Here is an 18,020-nt window from a genome sequence, read left to right on the forward strand (position 1 = left end):
CCTGTACCCCAGTTCTTGCATGCATAAATACATAAATCTTAGAAAAAAAGAGAAGACATTTGTGATGTCAGGCCATGTCTTCCCTCTGCTTCCATGTTCTCCCTGGAACAGAAACCAATATCCTCCCAGCACCCGGCCTGCTCGCCCGCTGGCCACTCACCCTCGGTCATCTTCCCTCCTGTGCAAGAACATGAGGTATGTTCTCGTCTCTGGGCCTTTACAGTTGCATTTCCTTTGGCCTGAAGTGCTGAGCTCTGCTGCCCTTCACATTTCTGCCACTCACATATCATCCCAGAGCCATCTTCTCTTGGAAAGGCACCTCCGTTCTCTACTGCCAGACGACTGCATCGCCCGCTCCTCTTTCTCCAGACACTCAGCTCGGCCTGCAGTTCTATTTGTCTATTGATTTCTGCTGTCTCCCGTGCTAAATAAAATCTTCTGTCAGGGAGCATACACTTTGTCCACCGCATCGACAGTTGTTTCTGCAGGGCCTGGCCAGAGCGGACACGCATGCACTCGCCGGCTCTGCTTGTCTGCTGAGAGGGGACCTCCCAGTTTCGCTACGGTGGCCCTCTGCATTGGGAACTGCCCTAGGCCTTGGACCCGGGCCCCTTACTTCCTTTCTGCCATGTAGCCAGAATTGGTCAGGCTTAATTGCTCGAGGGGACCCGGCAGTATAGGCAAAACCCCAATGGACCTTGAAATTGCGGTCTAACAGAGAGTTTGCAAAATGCCATTCATGGTTCATTTTACTCTCTTCCATCCATTCAGTCTCCGGAATAGTTTCTCCTCTCCTCTCTTAGTGCACATTGTATTTCTGCTGGCTTTATTTTTATTGTCCCTCATGTCATATCGGAAGCTCCTTGCAGGGAGGAAATGTGACTATCCCTTGCTCAGTGTCCTTAACACGCGTTCACTGTCGTGCATCTCACGGGCACACGTACACCCTGACTGTTATTTGTAAACTCAAATGACTCAGATACCAAGATGATGAATTAGGTTTCAGAGAAGCTCATTCTGGGAACCAGATACTCTTTGTCCATGCCTCATTTACTCTACAGAGTCATTCTACTTTCTGTTAATCTTAAAAGCGTTGTTGAGTGCTCAGAGGTTGCCTGCACAGCACCTGGCCTGCTGGCGAGGTGCAGAAGCACAGGTGTTGAGTTGGCGCAGGAAGTAGGTGGACTCCCTTGGGTGCACCCTCCCTTGGGTGCCTGCTGGTACCCTCCACGGGCAGCCTTGTGCCGAGTCCTGGGAGAAAGAAGAAATACTGTGCAGTAAATGAGCCCAGCTTTTCCAGGGGTGACCCTTTATGCAATTCTAGGATGGACTGATGAGATAATGGTGCCTTTTACTGCATTTTATCAGATCTGGAGGGAAGGGTCTAGGAGTTGGTACTGGCCGCCCTGAGGACCTGCTGGCCACTGCCAATGCCAGGGGGCAGATGTATGGGGGTGAAGGCCTTTTCCAGTGGTTGGTTTCAACCCCAAATATGATTATGGGTTCCTATATGGGGAGAGAGGATCTCACTAATGCCTGGTCCTAAGTCTTAAACAACTATTTGATTGACATTATTATTTTCCCATTTACCTCCCATGAACACTTAAGGGTAGAGTGGATAAAGGAGGCTTGTGTTGTTTTCCCGTTGTTACACTTCCCTGGAGAATTTTCTCCACAGATATGGTCCCAGGAAGCATGGCAGAAATAGGCCAATTCTTTAAAAAGGACTTTACCTCTTCGCCATATGTCTGTATAACTTAGGATGAGAGCCTGGCTATTAAAAAAAAGTCATCTTACCTTATATAGTCTGACTTCCCTTTTGTGGGCGCCATATTTGATGCTGTGCCTTCCCATGGTTATGATTCCTGTGAGAGCATCGTGCTGTTATTACTCGGAATCAGGACAGTAGCCTCTGCACCTCAGTTCTTGACAGGGTAAAGCCCTCTTCCTTGTCTCATACAGCACCTTATATTGGTATACATTTCACGTGTTCAGTGACTCATCTCCATAGTTTTTGTTGCAACACAAAAGATTTTGTTCTGAGCTGATTTTACTTTTGATTCTGACTAATAATAGATCACTATTGTTGCATTATAATTTTTAGAAAATAATTAAGAAATGGACTCAGGGCAGGTTTAGCTTAACTTAGCCTGTTCTATCTTTAAGGGAAAGTCTGTGTTAGAAATTTTACAAGACAAACCTCAGAATTTCCGATGTTGGGTTATTCTGTAGCATCACCTTCCAAATCAAATTTAAGTTTTTATTTGCTCTTCCTGATGAAGATTTAGTTCCCCTATGAAAGCAGGGCATAACTGTCAAATAGTGTGAAATGACCAGAACAGTTACATGAGCCACTAAATGAAGTTACACCCCTACCAGCAGTGGACAGATACAGAATGGGGTATGTCACATACATGCTTGAAAATGTTCCCATAGGCCAGGTACCCCACTTTTGATTTTGATGCCAGGTATCAACTCCTGTGTGGCCTGATGGAGTGGAAATTCAATGACTTGCCTTGGCCTTATGGGGCATATCTAGGCAGTACTGTTTTTTGTCTCTAGATCAAAGTAGATGTAAAAAGGTTTTGTACACTTTTTATGACCTTTACGGTATTTTTATTTTGTATAAATATATATCATGCTTATTTTACACACACACACACCCACACCCCCACATACACCGTGTGTATAATTATTATATTAATTACACCATTAGCTATATTAATGTGCCACTAGCTATGTGACATAGCTATTTCCCAAGCACTATGCTGATATAATTCCTATAGTACATATCACTTGTATTATCTCACCTTTGAAAAAGATACTCATAACATTTTATAGATAAGGAAAACTGAAGAGAACAGGTGTTAAGCAACATGCATGCTTTTCCAACTAACTCTCATTCATTCATGATTCACGGGCCATTTATTAAGCAACTACAATGTGTTGGCATTTAGGATATAAAGAAGGATCAAACATAGTCCCTGCTTCAAAGAACTTAAAGACTGTGCTGGAGCAGAATTGACTTATGCATGTCAAATGTAAAGGAATTCAAATCGGGAAACTTCCTGCCATCTGCCTTAGGCCAAATGCGATCTATAAGTGAAGTATCACTTACTGGTGGCCAGTAGTGTTCTGGAAGACATTTTTTTAGAAAAAGATTTATTTATTTATGCATATAAGACCTAGAGTGTAAGCCAGAGGTGGGGGTGGTGGTAAGAGGATTCAGAGAGAGAGTGGGGAACAGAACAGGTGGATCTACTGAAATCCACTGCTGAGGGCAGCAGCGGGGAAACAGGAGAGGTCTGCTGTGCCATGTGGGTAGCTCCCTGGCCGGGGATCGAACTTGTGCTGCAGTGGCTGGCAGTAGCTTGATAGCGTTTGTCTTTAACCCCTTGCACCACCAGGGAGGCCCCCGGAAGACATTTTTCAGTGTGTCTAGGACTCTTTGGAACCACTCCTTCATTATTAAGTAAGTTCTTTGATGACACAGACCAAGGCTGGGGAATTCCTTCCTGCAGCAGTTTATAAATATCCAATAATTTTTTGATGGGTAGTTCCAGAAGGGGTTAAAGTTAGCATCTCGGGGACACATAATGGGAAAGTAGCTGAACAGGATTTCAAAGGGATTTTTTAGGAGAGAATTCCAATTACAGAGAAGTAATTTCCCTTTTCAGCTTACTAAGCTCTATTTCAGACTAATGCAGTCTCGAGATCCGTATCCCTGCTCCCCTTATTTCAACAGATATTTTGAATATGAAAATCTTATGTCTAAACTTAGCTGAAGCCTTCATCAGGCTTTTGAAAGGCTAAGTAAGAATTCTGTTTCTAGCCATAAAAAGATTTGGATCAGAAAGATTCTTTGCTGGCCAGAGTTCCTTTCTTCAATGGAAGCTCAAGCAGTCTTTAATCATATTTTTGTTGATTATTTATTAGTTTCCCTGGGAAATCAAAGACCCTGTAATGCAAAATATGTTTTTCTTAAGAGATCTTAGGAATCAAAAGTCCACAGTAGAGAAACAAGGAAAGATGCGTTTCCCGTCTGCTGGCAGGGGCTAGTTGGGAATGACCATCCCTTTCCTAGACGGTGTCCCGCGTGGAAGTGCCGAATGGCCCACTGGCCTCATTACACTAATCGCAGCTTTTGCCCAGACAAAACCCTTATGCCACTGTCATAAAGAGAGCGCCTTGTCAGTAAGTCACAACTGTGAGAGCTGGAACTAATGTAAGCTAAGGGCAGGCCGTGCGCCAGCTGTTTGGGTGAAGCCACATTTGACCAGATGGGGGCGGTGACACTCGATACCTGTGTCTTCACGTCCTCAGCTTAGATCAGCGCCTGGCAGCTCGCGCTGGGCCCCATGAGAAGCGCGAAGGCGGACTTCCATGGCCAAGCGGGTCCATGGGGGCTTGGCTCTGGGGGAGCCAGGCTGCGGCTGGGCTCCTGAGGGAGCTCAGGGAGACAATGGCATGTGTCTGCTTAGACACACGGTCCCGATCAAGTCAAAGCAAAAGGCCTTTGGAAGAAAAAGTGCTAAATAAAGCAAAACACAAAGGAAATATGATTCTTTTCTTTCTTTTTTCTTTTTCTTTTTTTTGCTGTTGAGACCATTGAGTATAGTTTTGGGGGTACGACATGAAAATTAGGAAAGAGAGCATGTCTGTGGGACCGCGTGACAGCCGCGGGGGTCGAGGCCACAGCTCTGGTGCCTGCCAGTCTTGAGTTCAAACCCACTCTGCTGTTTGTTGGCTGTGAGCCCGGGAGCTGGTGATTTACCCCCCCTTCTCTGCCCTGCCGTCATTGTAAAACAGAAATAATGAAGAGTAGCCACCGCATGTTGTCAATGGATAGCTAGAAGTGTTCAGACAGGCACCTGACTCATAATAAGAACCATCTCAGGGGGCTCCTGTGATGTAGATCAGAAGTCACGAGCTCAAACGCCTGCACTGCCCAGGCCCAGGCCTGTGCTCACGGGCAACCCACAAGGCCTCGTGGTGGGGAATTGGTGAAAGTGGTCGGGACGGTGGCAGACGGCTCCTCACCTCTGGCCTGGCCTGCTCTGTGCTGGCCATGACCTTATGCAAATGCTGGCCTCGTGTTACCCTATCTTCTGATATTACAGAAGAAACTGGAAACCTCGGTACTCCACAGAAATCTGCCAACTCTTCCATGTTGTCTATTTTATTTTAAAACCCTCTACGAGCCAAAATAAACACTGCCTGCAGGCTACAGACCCTCACCCAGAACCTCTTTGGTCTCATAATAAAACATTTATGTGGAACTCCTGGAAATCCATCTGATGAATGTGTCATCACACTGAGAAACAGATTCATTTTGATTTCAGAAATATCCTTGAGTTCCTGCTACAAGTCAGAACCTGTGTTGGGGCTGAGGGTACAGCAGACTGAGGAACCCACATACTCCGCTGTGCTTCTGAAGGGAAAGCAAGGCCTGGCACTTAGTAGAGAATAATTGTGGGTTCCCAGCTCCTTCCGTCACCTCTGATAAATCTAGGCCTGATCCAGTGAGTCTTGGGGAGCTAATTCAGGTTTCTGAGTGGTCAGCGTGTGAGACGGTTGAAACTAAGACCATACCAACCGCATCTCAGAAATGCTCTAGGGACAGCTCATTGGTAGTTGTGGGCTTCTTCTAGGATATTCCACCATTGTTTACTTGTTGCGTCACAGCCTTCTCTAGTTTTTCCTTCCAGGAGAACTTAGAGCACTCTTCCTAGGGTGTTCAACGGGACACTGATGCTGTGAGCTAACCCCGTGTCCTTTGGCAATAGGGATGTTCTCGACCCTCTCCCCATTCTTGGAGGTTCCCAGAGCCTCTTAGCGGGTCCCACTAAAGGCTCTGAGGAAAAACTGCAATCCAGAAAACTACCTGATAAACATTATCTAAACAAATATTTCCCTCTTGTATTTCACCCTCCCCCTGACCCCCAATACACACACACCTGCACCATTCAGTGCTTCTTAGCGCGCTGAGCTCCTGATATGGGCCATCTGGGGAAATTCTGGATTGCCACGTTGTACTTCAGACTCGGGCTTCAAGGAGTCGGGCTGTTTGCGTGCAGTAGTGTTGGTGCGATTTGAAGAGCCTGTCACCCTCGTGCTGTCCCCGGCACCACCATGGCGCTTCCTGCAGGGTGCCTGGTGACTCTGCCCTGGACCGTGTTATCAAGCAGTGCATGACCCAGCAAGGAGTGCAGCAGAGATGTTGACAGTTGATTAATTTGGGTAAGGAGTAAGATGGGTATCTGGGGTTGCTCTGCTTGGATTTTCTGTAAATTTAAAGTCACTTCCAAATTAAAAAAAAAAAATCTTTTCAATTCATCCAACTATGTTAACATCCCCTGCAGTATTTTTTTTTTTAATTTTTATTTTATTTTTGTGTAGAAGAACTGGGGTACAGGCCAGAGGTGTGGAAGGTGAGAGGACTCACCAGAGACAGAATGGGGAGTAGAACAGGCGGATCTACTGAAATCCACTGCTGAGGGGAGCAGCGGGCGAGACAGGAGAGGTCTGCTGCGCCATGTGGGTAGCTCCCTGACCGGCGATGGAACTCAGGCCGTAGCAGTGATTAGTGTTGACACATAACCCCTAGGCCACCAGGGAGGCCCATCCCTGCAGTATTTTTAATTAATGTGTAACTTATACCTCAATAAAAAATTAAAACAAAACAACCAACACCAGATGCAAGGCTCGGCAAGCCTGGGAGATCGGATCAAGGAAAGAGGATGAAGCCCATGAATAGTTCGGTCAAAGAAAGGGGATGGAAATGGACTGGCAGGAAGCAGCGAGCAACAAAATCAGCAGGACGGGGTTTTCCCCAAGATCAGGGCCCGATGCTGCTTCTGAGATGGTATCTCCCAAAAGCCCAGTTCCCAGGCTGCATTCCACACTGGCTGCCCAGGCCTCCCACCGAGAGTCTTTTGCCAGAGGTGTTTGCCAGTGCCTCTGCTTTCACATGTTGCCAACGCCTCCACCACCCTTGGTCCCACCTGCCTCCCACGTACACATCTGGCCTTTCTGCTTTGAATCCAGCCCAGTAATCTCCCTGCCATCATGGAGCACCCTCCATGACTCACCCACCCAGACACCCCGCTCTCTGCTCCACGGCAAGACTCAACCTGACCCTCCCCGGGAGGAAGGAATTAGTGTCAGAGTTGAAGGTCCGCTGCACTCCGCCATCTCCCACACTCGCGGGCTGGCACGCTGATGAGAAACTGGCTCCGAGGTTTGTGCAGACAGGAGCGTGGAGCAAATGTAACCACCCTTCCAGGCCTCGGGAGCTCGAGTATGTCCTCTTGGCCGTGGGCAGAGTGCACAGTCTTTGGCCTGCATACAATTCCTTCCCTCCCAGCTATTCACATTTGTAAATCTTCAGTGAAATGTATGTAGGAAATCAATAGGACATGCTCCAACCCAGTCCTGAGCGTCCAAGGAAGACTGTCCCAGCCTTTCAAACCAGTCCTGTTGCCCCTAATATTTTTTACCACCAATCCCTGCCCCCTCGCCCCCACCTCCTGATTTTTATGAAGACTAGCGATTTCGGACAGTGCGAGTCACAGGATTTGAAATAACTTGATTCCTAGGTGTGTTTGGTTTGGAAACAAAGATAACCCTGTTCAACAGCGAATTTGTGCCTCTGGGTGAATGTCCAGGTGTTCTTTCAACTGAACTGTGAGACTAATTTCTTCCTGGCCTCTGGAAACCAGCTGAAGCAGTGGGCCAGCTGGACTATCTTCAATCTTGCATACCAACATCTTTCTCTGATTCACAGATTTCCTTTATCCCCGGCACTTCCTCTGGTATGTGCATCCCCGACAGTAAGCGATATCTCTTATTGGATTTGGGCATTTTTAAATCGTGAGTCTTTTGGAGAGGGGAGGGCAGTGGAAGGAGAGTGGATGGCGGTTCCATTAGAATATTCCCAGAGGGAACTTCGCTTTAATCGCACCCACCTCTTGAGCATCAGATGGCCTGCACACTTCCCAGAAGGTGACAGGAAAGGGTGCCATTAGGAGCGCTGCTATTTCATATTTAAATCGGCTCAGAGAAAACAAAGTTAATTTACATCCAGTGGTTGTAAAATCCATACGTAGGTGTGTCAGACAACAAGAAGCTATGGAGATTCTTATCTGGAGGAGAAGTTTCTTTGGGAAATTTTTGGATGACTTTCTGTTGCAAAGCACAGCTTTTTTTTTTTTTTTTTTTTTGGTTATGAATTGACTCACTTTCCGTGATTGAAGATCTGGGGAGGCGCAGAGATTTACCTGGTGAGTTACCGAGGAAAACTGACATCAGGAAGCAAGAGCCTATACCTGGAGGTCTGGTGGTATTCAGAATCCAGATCATACCCTTAATTTATTTCCCCAAATAGCTGTGACATATAAGATTCTCCATGCACTTAAAAGGGTATTTGAAAGTCACAAGTAAGTGACAGAGGACGTCTGTGACTTGAAGCATGTCCACTCTCAGCAAGGAGAGCCAGCTGATGCTTCTACTATATTCTGTATCCATCTTGCAGGCATCTTAAGGAAACACGCTTTTCTTTGCTAGTGGGGTATGCACTTTGGTTTTCAGAGTCTGCAGCGCTGTGCTTGATGATCTGATTTAGAGAGGAAATTTAGAGGGAACCCACCACCTCCCCACTGTGCCCCAACAGGAGGGAAACTTTGGGAGCCTTGAGTCTGCTGTGTGTGGCTTTTAAGGTCGTGTGAGCCAAGTAATCACTGTCCTAACTCAGCTGGAGAAGGCCGTTAACATGTCACTCTACGTGCTGGGCTTGGCCGACAGGTGCTAGAAGATACACCTGGATTGCAGACCGCTCAAAAATAGAGAGCTGTGTTTTTTGTTTTAAAGATTTATTTATTTATTTATACATGCACTGGGTACAGTCAGAAGCGCGGGAGGGTGAGAGAATTCACCAGAGCCAGAGCGGGGAGCAGAGCAGGCAGAAGGACCGAAGCACACTGCTGAGGGAAGCAGCAGGCGGCAGGAGAGGTCTGCGCGCCAGGTGGGACCCTCCTCTGGGGGCCGGGGAGCAGCCGGGGATCGAACCGGCACCGTGGAGGCTTCGGGCCGCTTCACAACCCAGCGCTCAACTGCTGCACCAAGCTACTTTGGAGTCCTTAAATGGGTGGTTTCAGATACAGATTATTACAGAGCAACTATGTTTCAGTGGACTGTTGTAGCTGCTTTCATGTCTCCTAAGATGCTGTTTACACACACTTGATTGTTGCAGCAGTTGGTTAAACTTGACAACAATGTAACAAAGTCACACCTTAAGAAACAGCATGGATTAAAAAAAAAGAAAAAGCACAGTGCCCATAGTTAGTAACTAGTAATAAAATAACAAAGCTATGGACTCAGCAAAAAGAGCCCAAGGCAGAAAGGATTGAGACAGGAGCAGAGGATTTGGACCAGCTTTGCAAAAAAGATAAAAACTTCAAAGACTTTGGGAAAATTCAACTTTAAAAGTAAGTGAAGACGATTCCTCTTTACTGACTGTTTGCTCTGGGCCAACCCTGTGCTTCCTGCAGATTTTTCAACGTCAGCTTCACAGCCCTGTCTGAAGCAGGAGTCCTGTTATTCCTGTTTGCCAGATGAGAAAGCCGAGGCTTCATAAAGTGACTCACGAGGCCGGGCAGCCTCCAGCACGTAGCAAGAGCAGAGAGCTCCACGGCGCGAGATGAGCCTCGTGCTGGCCCCAGGCCAGTTTTCTGTCTCGCCTCAGATCATCTCTTCCCTCAGCAGAGGCCTCACGCTAAGAGCCAAGAGGCCTTGTCCAGCCTGAGGCCCACTGCTCGCTATCGGGCGAGTGCTCTGTGTCGGGATCCCTTGCTGGGCCTCCATTTCTTCCTCAAGACTGTGCCATGAAGTGTCCCAAACACGAGTGGAGCAAGCGTCCGACTCCAGACAGTCTTGTCCCAGAACCCACCCTGTCCACCATCATGCTGAAAAATGCAGTTGAGTTGTTTGCCAACATTTTAAAACCTGGAGAATTCCCACACCAGTGAAGATGTCTGACTTCTTGGGGAAGAAAACCCCAGAAGACGGCCAGCATTGGTCGCCCTCCCTTCCCAGCCACCCCTCAACAGTTGCCTGACCCAGTAGGTGGCTGCCCATCTGCGAGGGGATAGATGGCACCTGCCTGGGGGCCACCACCCCCACTTCTACTGCTGTTCTCTTTTCTTTTTTTAGATTTATTTATGCATACAAGAACTGGGGTGCAGGCCAGAGGTTTGGGGGGTGAGAGGACCTGCCAGAGACAAAATGGGGAGCAGAACAGGCAGACCTACTGAAATCCACTGCTGAGGGGAGCAGCGGGGAGGCAGGAGAGGTCTGCTGCGCCATGTGGGTAGCTCCCTGGTCGGGCATCGAACTCATGCTGCAGTGGCTGCCAATAGCTTCATAGGTTGTGTCTTAACCCCTTGCACCACCAGGGAGGCCCCTCCACTGCTGTACTCTTTGGGGCCCACTTGGGTCCTGGTAACACTTTATCGAGGGTCTCCCAAGTTCTGGAATGATGTGCTCCTAAATGTCTGTTTTATCGTAGGGGCTACTCTCTTGAGTCTGGAATCTGTGCCTCCCCACGTGGGAGCACCTCTTTCTCTGCCTGGTGGTGCTCCCACCTCAGATGGGCCAGATGACTGTTGGGGGGGCCAGGAAGGGAGGAGAGGAGCCAGCACTGTCAGAGCTGTGGTGGTAACAGCTCTGGCCTAGGGCTCGGTCGGTGTGTGGCTAGAGGCTCCAGCCTCTCTGCGTGTCAGAACGAAATACAACTGTAGCATCCAACAATGAAGAGGAAGGCTTTGGCAGGTACACAGCCTCCTCAGCTAGAGATTTATATATTTAAGAAGGACTTTTCTAAGAACCGAGTCTTGATTATTTGTTCCATGTTGGGCCAAGCCAGTGCATTATTGGTGAGATAATGAGTGGTGTTCACCCAAGGGTAATCCTTTCAGGGATTTTGATGATGCAGTAAATCATGAGTGTAAAGCCTGAGTGGTTTATGCCATTAAAACCTCAAGATAGAATTAGACTTGTAATCACCACTTGCCCATGTTTTGTATTTATGATAATTATAGTAGTAATAATCTGTGTATTGTTGAGAAGTAGCAGTCAGCAGCATCCATCAATTTTTTATCGACACCAAATCAAGTTGATACTTCATCTTTGCTGCAAAAATGTAGATTGCACCAATTAGTCTAAAGAAATTGGGCAGTCATTAGCAATGAGGTAAGCAGTTAATCTACAGAACATTTCTGGTTCCTCTGATGCCAACAATCCCTCTTAATTATGTAGAATATCGTGAGTGGCTTTGGGACTCTGTCAATAGTGCTACTGGCTTCTGTGAGAAGAAGCACCTATGTCCCTGCTTTTATTTAAGAGAATGCACTAATACCTCCCCGCCCCCACCTGGTGCCTCTGTGAGTCCGGGTGAATTTATTCCGAAGCAGAGCACTTGAATCAAAGCATTGGCATTTTCTTTCTCTTACATGGAAGTAGGAAATTTTCCCAATGGACTTCTTTGAGTGATGGTGTTTTAGCTCACCACGCCAAACTGGTTGCCCTTACGCAAATCATGGAGTAATCATCTCCTTAAAAAGAAGTCTGAATTTGAAGGAAAAATGTAGTTTATGAAGAAATCCTGTGTCAAGGAGCTTCCTCCATCTTCTCAAGTGCTTTCCTCGGGCTCGACCAGTCTAGAAGACATTTTCAATCAGCATGGCCCTCAGATTATACCAAGGAGATGAATAATGCAGGGTAGAAACTTCGAGTGTCTTCTATTTAGGAAATTTGGGGAAGAAAGAATAGAGCAAAATAACTCGCTTTTCATTCCCTACCATGACCCCAACTCTGATCATTTTTTTGTAGGTTTTATTCCGAGCTCTTAAACACATGACGACATGTTGAATGTTGTTGTTGTTTTCGTGTTATTATAATCTTCATTTTTCATTTGCCACTTTTTTGTTTTACTAACAGTTTTAATTAGCATTTTTAATGAATGCATAAAGCTCTAGCAAATGAAGAATATTAATGTTTCTCTGTGCTTTCATTTATATTCCCGTGATAACTTGCCCAAAGTGAAATACTGGATCAAAGTTTATAAACCTCTTCATAAGTCTTAATGATATTGACAAAGTGCTCTCCACAAGTATTCTACCCATTAAAAAAAAAAACAAAAACCAACAAACAAAAAACCTCTAGCAGTAATACAGGCAGTTATCAGTTTGATTTTAGTGAATAAGCTCTAAATTCAGATGTGTTGGGTTGCTTGCCACTAAATTAAAAATATAAATGCTGGCCCTCCATAGTGGACAAATGGGTACAGTGTCAAGTTGTGCTCTCCCTCAGATTGGCTCAAATAGGGCCATTATTTTTTTTTAAAGATTTATTTATTTATGCATGCAAGAGCTGGGGTACAGGCCAGAGATGCGGGGCGGAGGGTGTGTGTGTGAGAGGATTCACCAGATACAGAGTGGGGAACAGAACAGGCAGACCTACTGAAAGCCACTGCTGAGGGGAGCAGTGGGCGAGACAGGACAGGTCTGCTGCACCATGTGGGTTGCTCCCTGGCCGGCCGGGGATCGAACTCATGCTGCAGAGGCTGTGGATTGCTTCGTAGTGCGGTGCTTAACCCCTTGTGCCACCACAGAGGCCCCAACAGGGCCATTATTATCTCCCATCACAGAAGTTCAGCAGTGGGACAGTCATAGGTGAGACGTGGTCACAGGTCCCATAATGTCATCAATGACCTGGAGTCTTCTCTTTAAAGCCCTGCATCCTAACCTTTACCCTCATGCTGACTTCCTATTTCAAAATGGCTGCAGCTGCTCCAGCCATCGCATCCAGATGTAAACACAACAAACATGAACACAGATCGGCTCTTCCCCAAAATGAGGATATGCTTCCTAGAAACTCCCAGTTGACCTCCCCTCTGCTCTCATTGCTGAAATATGGGTCGGACCTCCACTCCTAGACCAAAGACTGGGAAGGGAAATGGAGACACCATGTTCCACTTACCAGCCAGGGTTTACTCCTGGGTTGACAGTAGAGTCCATTTTCTCTGGATATTGAACACCAGAGTAAAATAGAGGTTCTGTTAGCAAGAAAGAAGGGGGTTGGTGGGGGGTGTAACCAACAGCGACAACCATAGACTTACTTCAGGCCCTGACACACTCTTAGAACCATTGACACTTCTTTAGTAGCAGTTTATGCACATAATATGAATAGCTGCAAGATAAATGCAAGTCCAGGGCCTTGACCCGCACAAGGAACAGTGATCATTCTCCAAGTTCCCTTTGCTTCTTCCTAAAAAACCTACCTCAGCGCTCGGCCCCAAAGGTAGAAACCAGGAACGCCTCTATTTTTATATATAGGTGGTATATAGGTCTATAGGTATATAGGTCTCCCTGGGGGAAAAGTAGAGCCGGGTTTCCTCCTGGAGGGTTTCCTGTTTGGTGGAGATGCGCCATGTAGTTGAGCGGTCACGGCCCAGTGACATGAGCCTCATCTTCCAGTTGGAACCACTCATGCTCTGTGCCTGTTATTCCACTGCACAACACGGCATTTTGAACATCTCATTGCCCATTAGAAACTCCAGCAAACGATCAAGAAAGAGGGGAAATTTGGGGAATGCCAGCCAGCCAAATACTTTTTTATCTAGTTGGAGAAAAGGTGGGCATTACTGCCTCAAAAGGTACATTGAAAATGATCTAGTTATTTCTACACTTATCTTCCCACTAATTATACAAATTATTTGGAGCATTTTGTTTTAGTGTAAAATAAGTAAGGAAAAACCAAAAACAGAAATGATAGAAGAAAACGTATCTCTGGATTGGAGCCGTCGGCTCAGATAGGCTATTCTGTACTCATCTCAGTGCGTGTGTTCAGAGATTCAGAACCATTTGACATCCATGTATACAGTTGCATCATGGGGTGTATTTGTTGTCTTTTTTATTAATGCCTGACTGGCATATTCTTTTTGACACTGGGGAGACCAGGTGTTCTTGGATCAAAGCTGTTTATTCCTTTTCCTAGGTAGAGGAGCACCCAAAACATATTCCTCATTTCCTGCACACGATGACAGAGTCATTGCTTCAGTTGTTTTTCTGGGTGGAGACCAAAAAAAAAAAAAAAAAAAAAAAACCCACCCCACCTACTATACTTGTGTACTTTTTGCTTTACAGTTTCATAAGGATTTTTACAACATAATTACATGTTCTAATTATGAGATTACATCCATTTCCATCACTTATATAATCAAGTGTAATTATACCGACTACTTGAACAGACAATGGTAAAAATTACTTCAAGCAAAAATTACACAACCAAATGCTATTTCAGAAAGGCTCTTGGAGTGTATGCCCTGCAGGACCCTCCCCCCCAAAAAAGAGGTGGATCAGGATGAGTATAATAACCTCCAAGTAGCTATTAGAGTCTTCGTAAGTTATGGCACAAGAACGACTTGTATCATTTTAGAGGCTTTGTCTTTTAACAACTGTTTAAAGCACCGGTGAGGTAGCCCATGGCCCCCTGTGCAGAAGCTGGGTGAGCTCCGCTTTTGTCTGCCTTTCTTTCTCGCCTTCCTTCCCTCGTACCCCCTCACCTGCTTCCATGCTTCCTTCCTCCTTCTCACACCTTCCTTTTGGGAAGCGGCCAGGACGAGGGTTTGGAACAGTAGGCTAAGGGGAGAAAGGGAGGCGGTTCCTGGGACATTATGTCCCACTAAAATAATCCACGTGTCAGAGTGTTCAAAGGCAATTCCACGGGCCTCTGAAAATGTCCTAACTTAGCGCTCAGCAGGTAGACTGGATCTGAACCCCAGTGCATTGGGTCCCAAGGCATTGGGGACTCTATTGAATGGGGGGTCATTGTTACGCAAGAGAATAAAAGCTGGAGGGAGAAGCAACACAGCTACAAGAGATGCCAAACATGGAGCCTTGAAGATGGAGGCAGGATGCGAGCGGACAGTTCCTCAGGACCAGCGTGCTGGTGCGTCGCCTGTTTCTCCAGCCCCAAAACAAAGTCTACGGAAGGGGAGGTTTTCTGCGAGTCAGCTCCCTTTCCGCGGGTGCTTTTTCAGGAAACGGTTTAAGCAAACTGTTCTTAATGCATTTGGAATTCTTTGTTTGAGGGCTGTTGTTTTCTTCAGAACCTTTCCAGCTCTTCACTGATTGAGTTTTTTTTTTCTTAAAAAAAAAAAAAAATCAAGCTCCGAAGTCACCTGTCCTAAGGTATGCAGTTCAGAGCAGTTTGGGGGATCCGTCCGTCCGCTTCTCCTAAGGACGGTATCTTAGGTGTGCTGCTCCCGGTCCATATGGAGCAAATTAGAGAGCGAAAGAATGGAGCTGCCACTGTTACTGATTGGTTACGGTGGTATTAAAAAAAAATTGACTCGCCCGCTCTGCAGAAGAAAGATGGATAAAATGTTCTTTGAACACACCAGTCTTTTTTTTTTTTTTAATGTCGGTACAGAAGGGTTGCATTTATATTTGGCTTTCCAGACCTGTCTCTTGACCTTCTAATTACTTTATTTGAAACAGCACTGAGGGTATAATAAACCTGGAGGTTGCCTCTCCTTTGCTTTATCATAAATTAAAGCTGCTGGTTTGTTGAGGTGAAAGTAGAGCCAGAATGTTCATTACCACCCGACTGACGGCTTGTCAATAGCAGTGCTTTTTAGTTTGTTCTAGTCAGCACTTGCTGTGCATTTTGTTGGACCACTGGGAAATAAATACAACAAGATTATACATTTGGAATACCACAAGAGTTCACGGGAAAAAAACACAAATGATAAATTATACACTTGGTAGAAAGTGACATGCTATCTTGTGCTATTAACAACCAAAGATAATTGCAACGAATTGTAATTGCAGTTTGCAACTTACAGTACAGTGTGTCCAACATCAATCTTCATAGCGAACAAAGCAATTTTTATTAAAACTTAATTCACTCGGTAACTTTCTGCTGTATACACGGGAGCTAACAGATGTAGCTTTTCAGAAAGTTCAAAGGCATTTGAAACGTGGCAAGAAATGCTAATGCAGGAAGCCTTGGAGAAATATTGCATTACTACTTGTAATGAAAACAAATGTATGTCATTATCTCCTAGTTTGTGTTTATTTAATAACGTATGCAGTTTGCACATTGGTGGATTCAGTGTTTCTGAATGGATGTGGAGTGATACTCTATTTGGAATCAAAGACCAGACAGCGCTACTAGCAATTATGCATGTGGGATAAATAGTGTGTTTTACCCTTTTAATGCCCGCACCTTAATGCTTCAGTGGATTCCGTATGAGGTGTAACAGCAAACTGGGGTAACTTTATTCATGACTCTCCTTAGATTGGATGTCTTTGAAGCACGAAAGGCAGATCTCCTGGAATTACTTACGAGAACAAGCATATTTGTTTTGTGAGCTTGACTGATGGCCAGTAGAGCAGTTGAGTGAAATCTCTAAACTGATTAGGGCTTTAGTTCAAATAATCTTCTACCTTTTTCATTAATTTATTCCTTAATGCTATTTTGCTGCTCTTCTACCAAGGATAATAATCTCACACTCGCTGACCTCCATGAGTGGATGACCTGGAGCCCATAACTAATCTTATTTACTCTCGTGACCAGCCGAACTTCATTTACCTCGACTGGATAAAGAGCCTTGCATTGCTAAGCTTCCCTTCTTCACAGGCTTCTGGTTAATCCACAGTGAAGGGAGGAAGATAGACTTTCCCAATCAAGATTCAGAAGGCTCCTGGGGCAGTGGAAACTTTGTGCTGTTTGTCTTCCTTTCTTGAAGGCATCTTTCCTCCTTTGTTTTCCCCCTCCATTTGTGGAATTTTGAAAATTAGAGAGAGAAAAATGGGTGGGTGGGGGAACTCATCCCCAGTCCTATTCACCTATCACAGCTGGTTTCATTTTGAAAGTCAGTTTCCAATCATGGGCCATATGAATGCATTGCTAAGTAAGGTATAATGTTTGAATCCACATACTTTTGTTTTGCTTTTTTATTTAATACCAAAGTGTTTCCCACATTGCTTCCTAATTTAATACTTATGCATTTTAATGCCTGAATAATAATCCGCCAAGTTTTTATACTACGTTTTCTCTAGTCATTCTCCATCATCGGAAAGTTGGGTTCCTTTCACTTAGTGTCACTATTATGGATAATGCTGCAATTAAAAAAAATCTCTTTAGGTGTTTTCTTCATTTAGATTATTTCTATGGGATACATTATTAGATGTGTAATTAAGTAAAAAGGGTAAACATTTGTGTTACCTTTCGCTTTACATAACTAAAATGTGTTCCTGGATGAATTTTCATAGTTTATTTTGCCAGCAACCATGTAGGAGGGTTATCACAGTAGCAGTGAGATTTATCCTGCTTCTTCCAGTTGATATTTGACAAAATTTGTACACACACACACACACACACACACACACACACACACACTTGGAGAATAGTATGGAATACTGTATCTGAGCTGATTGCTTCAATCCAGAGATAATGTTTTCTTCTATCATTTCTATTTTTGGTTTTCCTTATTTATTTTACACCAAGACAATTTGACATCCCAAGTAACAAACCAAGATTACAAACCAAGTAACATCGGCTCAGTCATATAACCCTCTGCGTCATGGTAATCTCACTGAATTCCCCGATCTGAATCCAGGAGGCACTAATAGTGCTTACTTCATGGATTATTGTATTATGTCAGCTCATTTAGGTAACATTTATGCAGTAGTGTCTACCGCATAGGAAGCAGTCAATAAAGGTTAGCTGTTTTCTTCTAATTTAATATCACCTGCTATTTAAGCTGCAGTTTTTAGAGGAAATATTGTAGTTCATTGTAGCCAAGTCATCAACAGATTCCATAATCAGCAACTTCTGTCTGTACTAAGTGGAAAATTTAAATTGCTTAGGCGGTGAGCCATAAGGAAAACTCCTCAGTAATGAGGATTCTGTCTGTAAGGTAGAGGCTTTTGGAAGTGCCTTCCCCTAATTTATAA

The 18,020-nt window shown here is 45.1% G+C and overlaps 1 protein-coding gene across 2 annotated transcripts in view; it reads left to right on the forward strand.

Annotated features, from left to right (window-relative positions):
* The window catches only part of FTO (FTO alpha-ketoglutarate dependent dioxygenase), a 331,157-nt gene that overhangs the window by 237,305 nt on the left and 75,832 nt on the right, over positions 1–18,020 (forward strand). The window contains exon 9 of one of the 2 annotated variants that reach the window (XM_037515801.2): positions 9,549–11,912. The exons of the other annotated variant lie outside the window; for it this stretch is intronic. Coding sequence (XP_037371698.2) covers positions 9,549–9,615 — 67 coding nt within the window. The 3' untranslated portion in view covers positions 9,616–11,912. Of the gene's footprint in view, positions 1–9,548; positions 11,913–18,020 lie in introns of those variants that run through there. 2 annotated transcript variants of the gene reach the window in all.

This window comes from Talpa occidentalis, unplaced genomic scaffold (assembly GCF_014898055.3).
Source record: "Talpa occidentalis isolate TD23 unplaced genomic scaffold, MPIMG_talOcc4v2.1 talOcc4.17, whole genome shotgun sequence".
Lineage (NCBI taxonomy): Eukaryota > Metazoa > Chordata > Mammalia > Eulipotyphla > Talpidae > Talpa > Talpa occidentalis.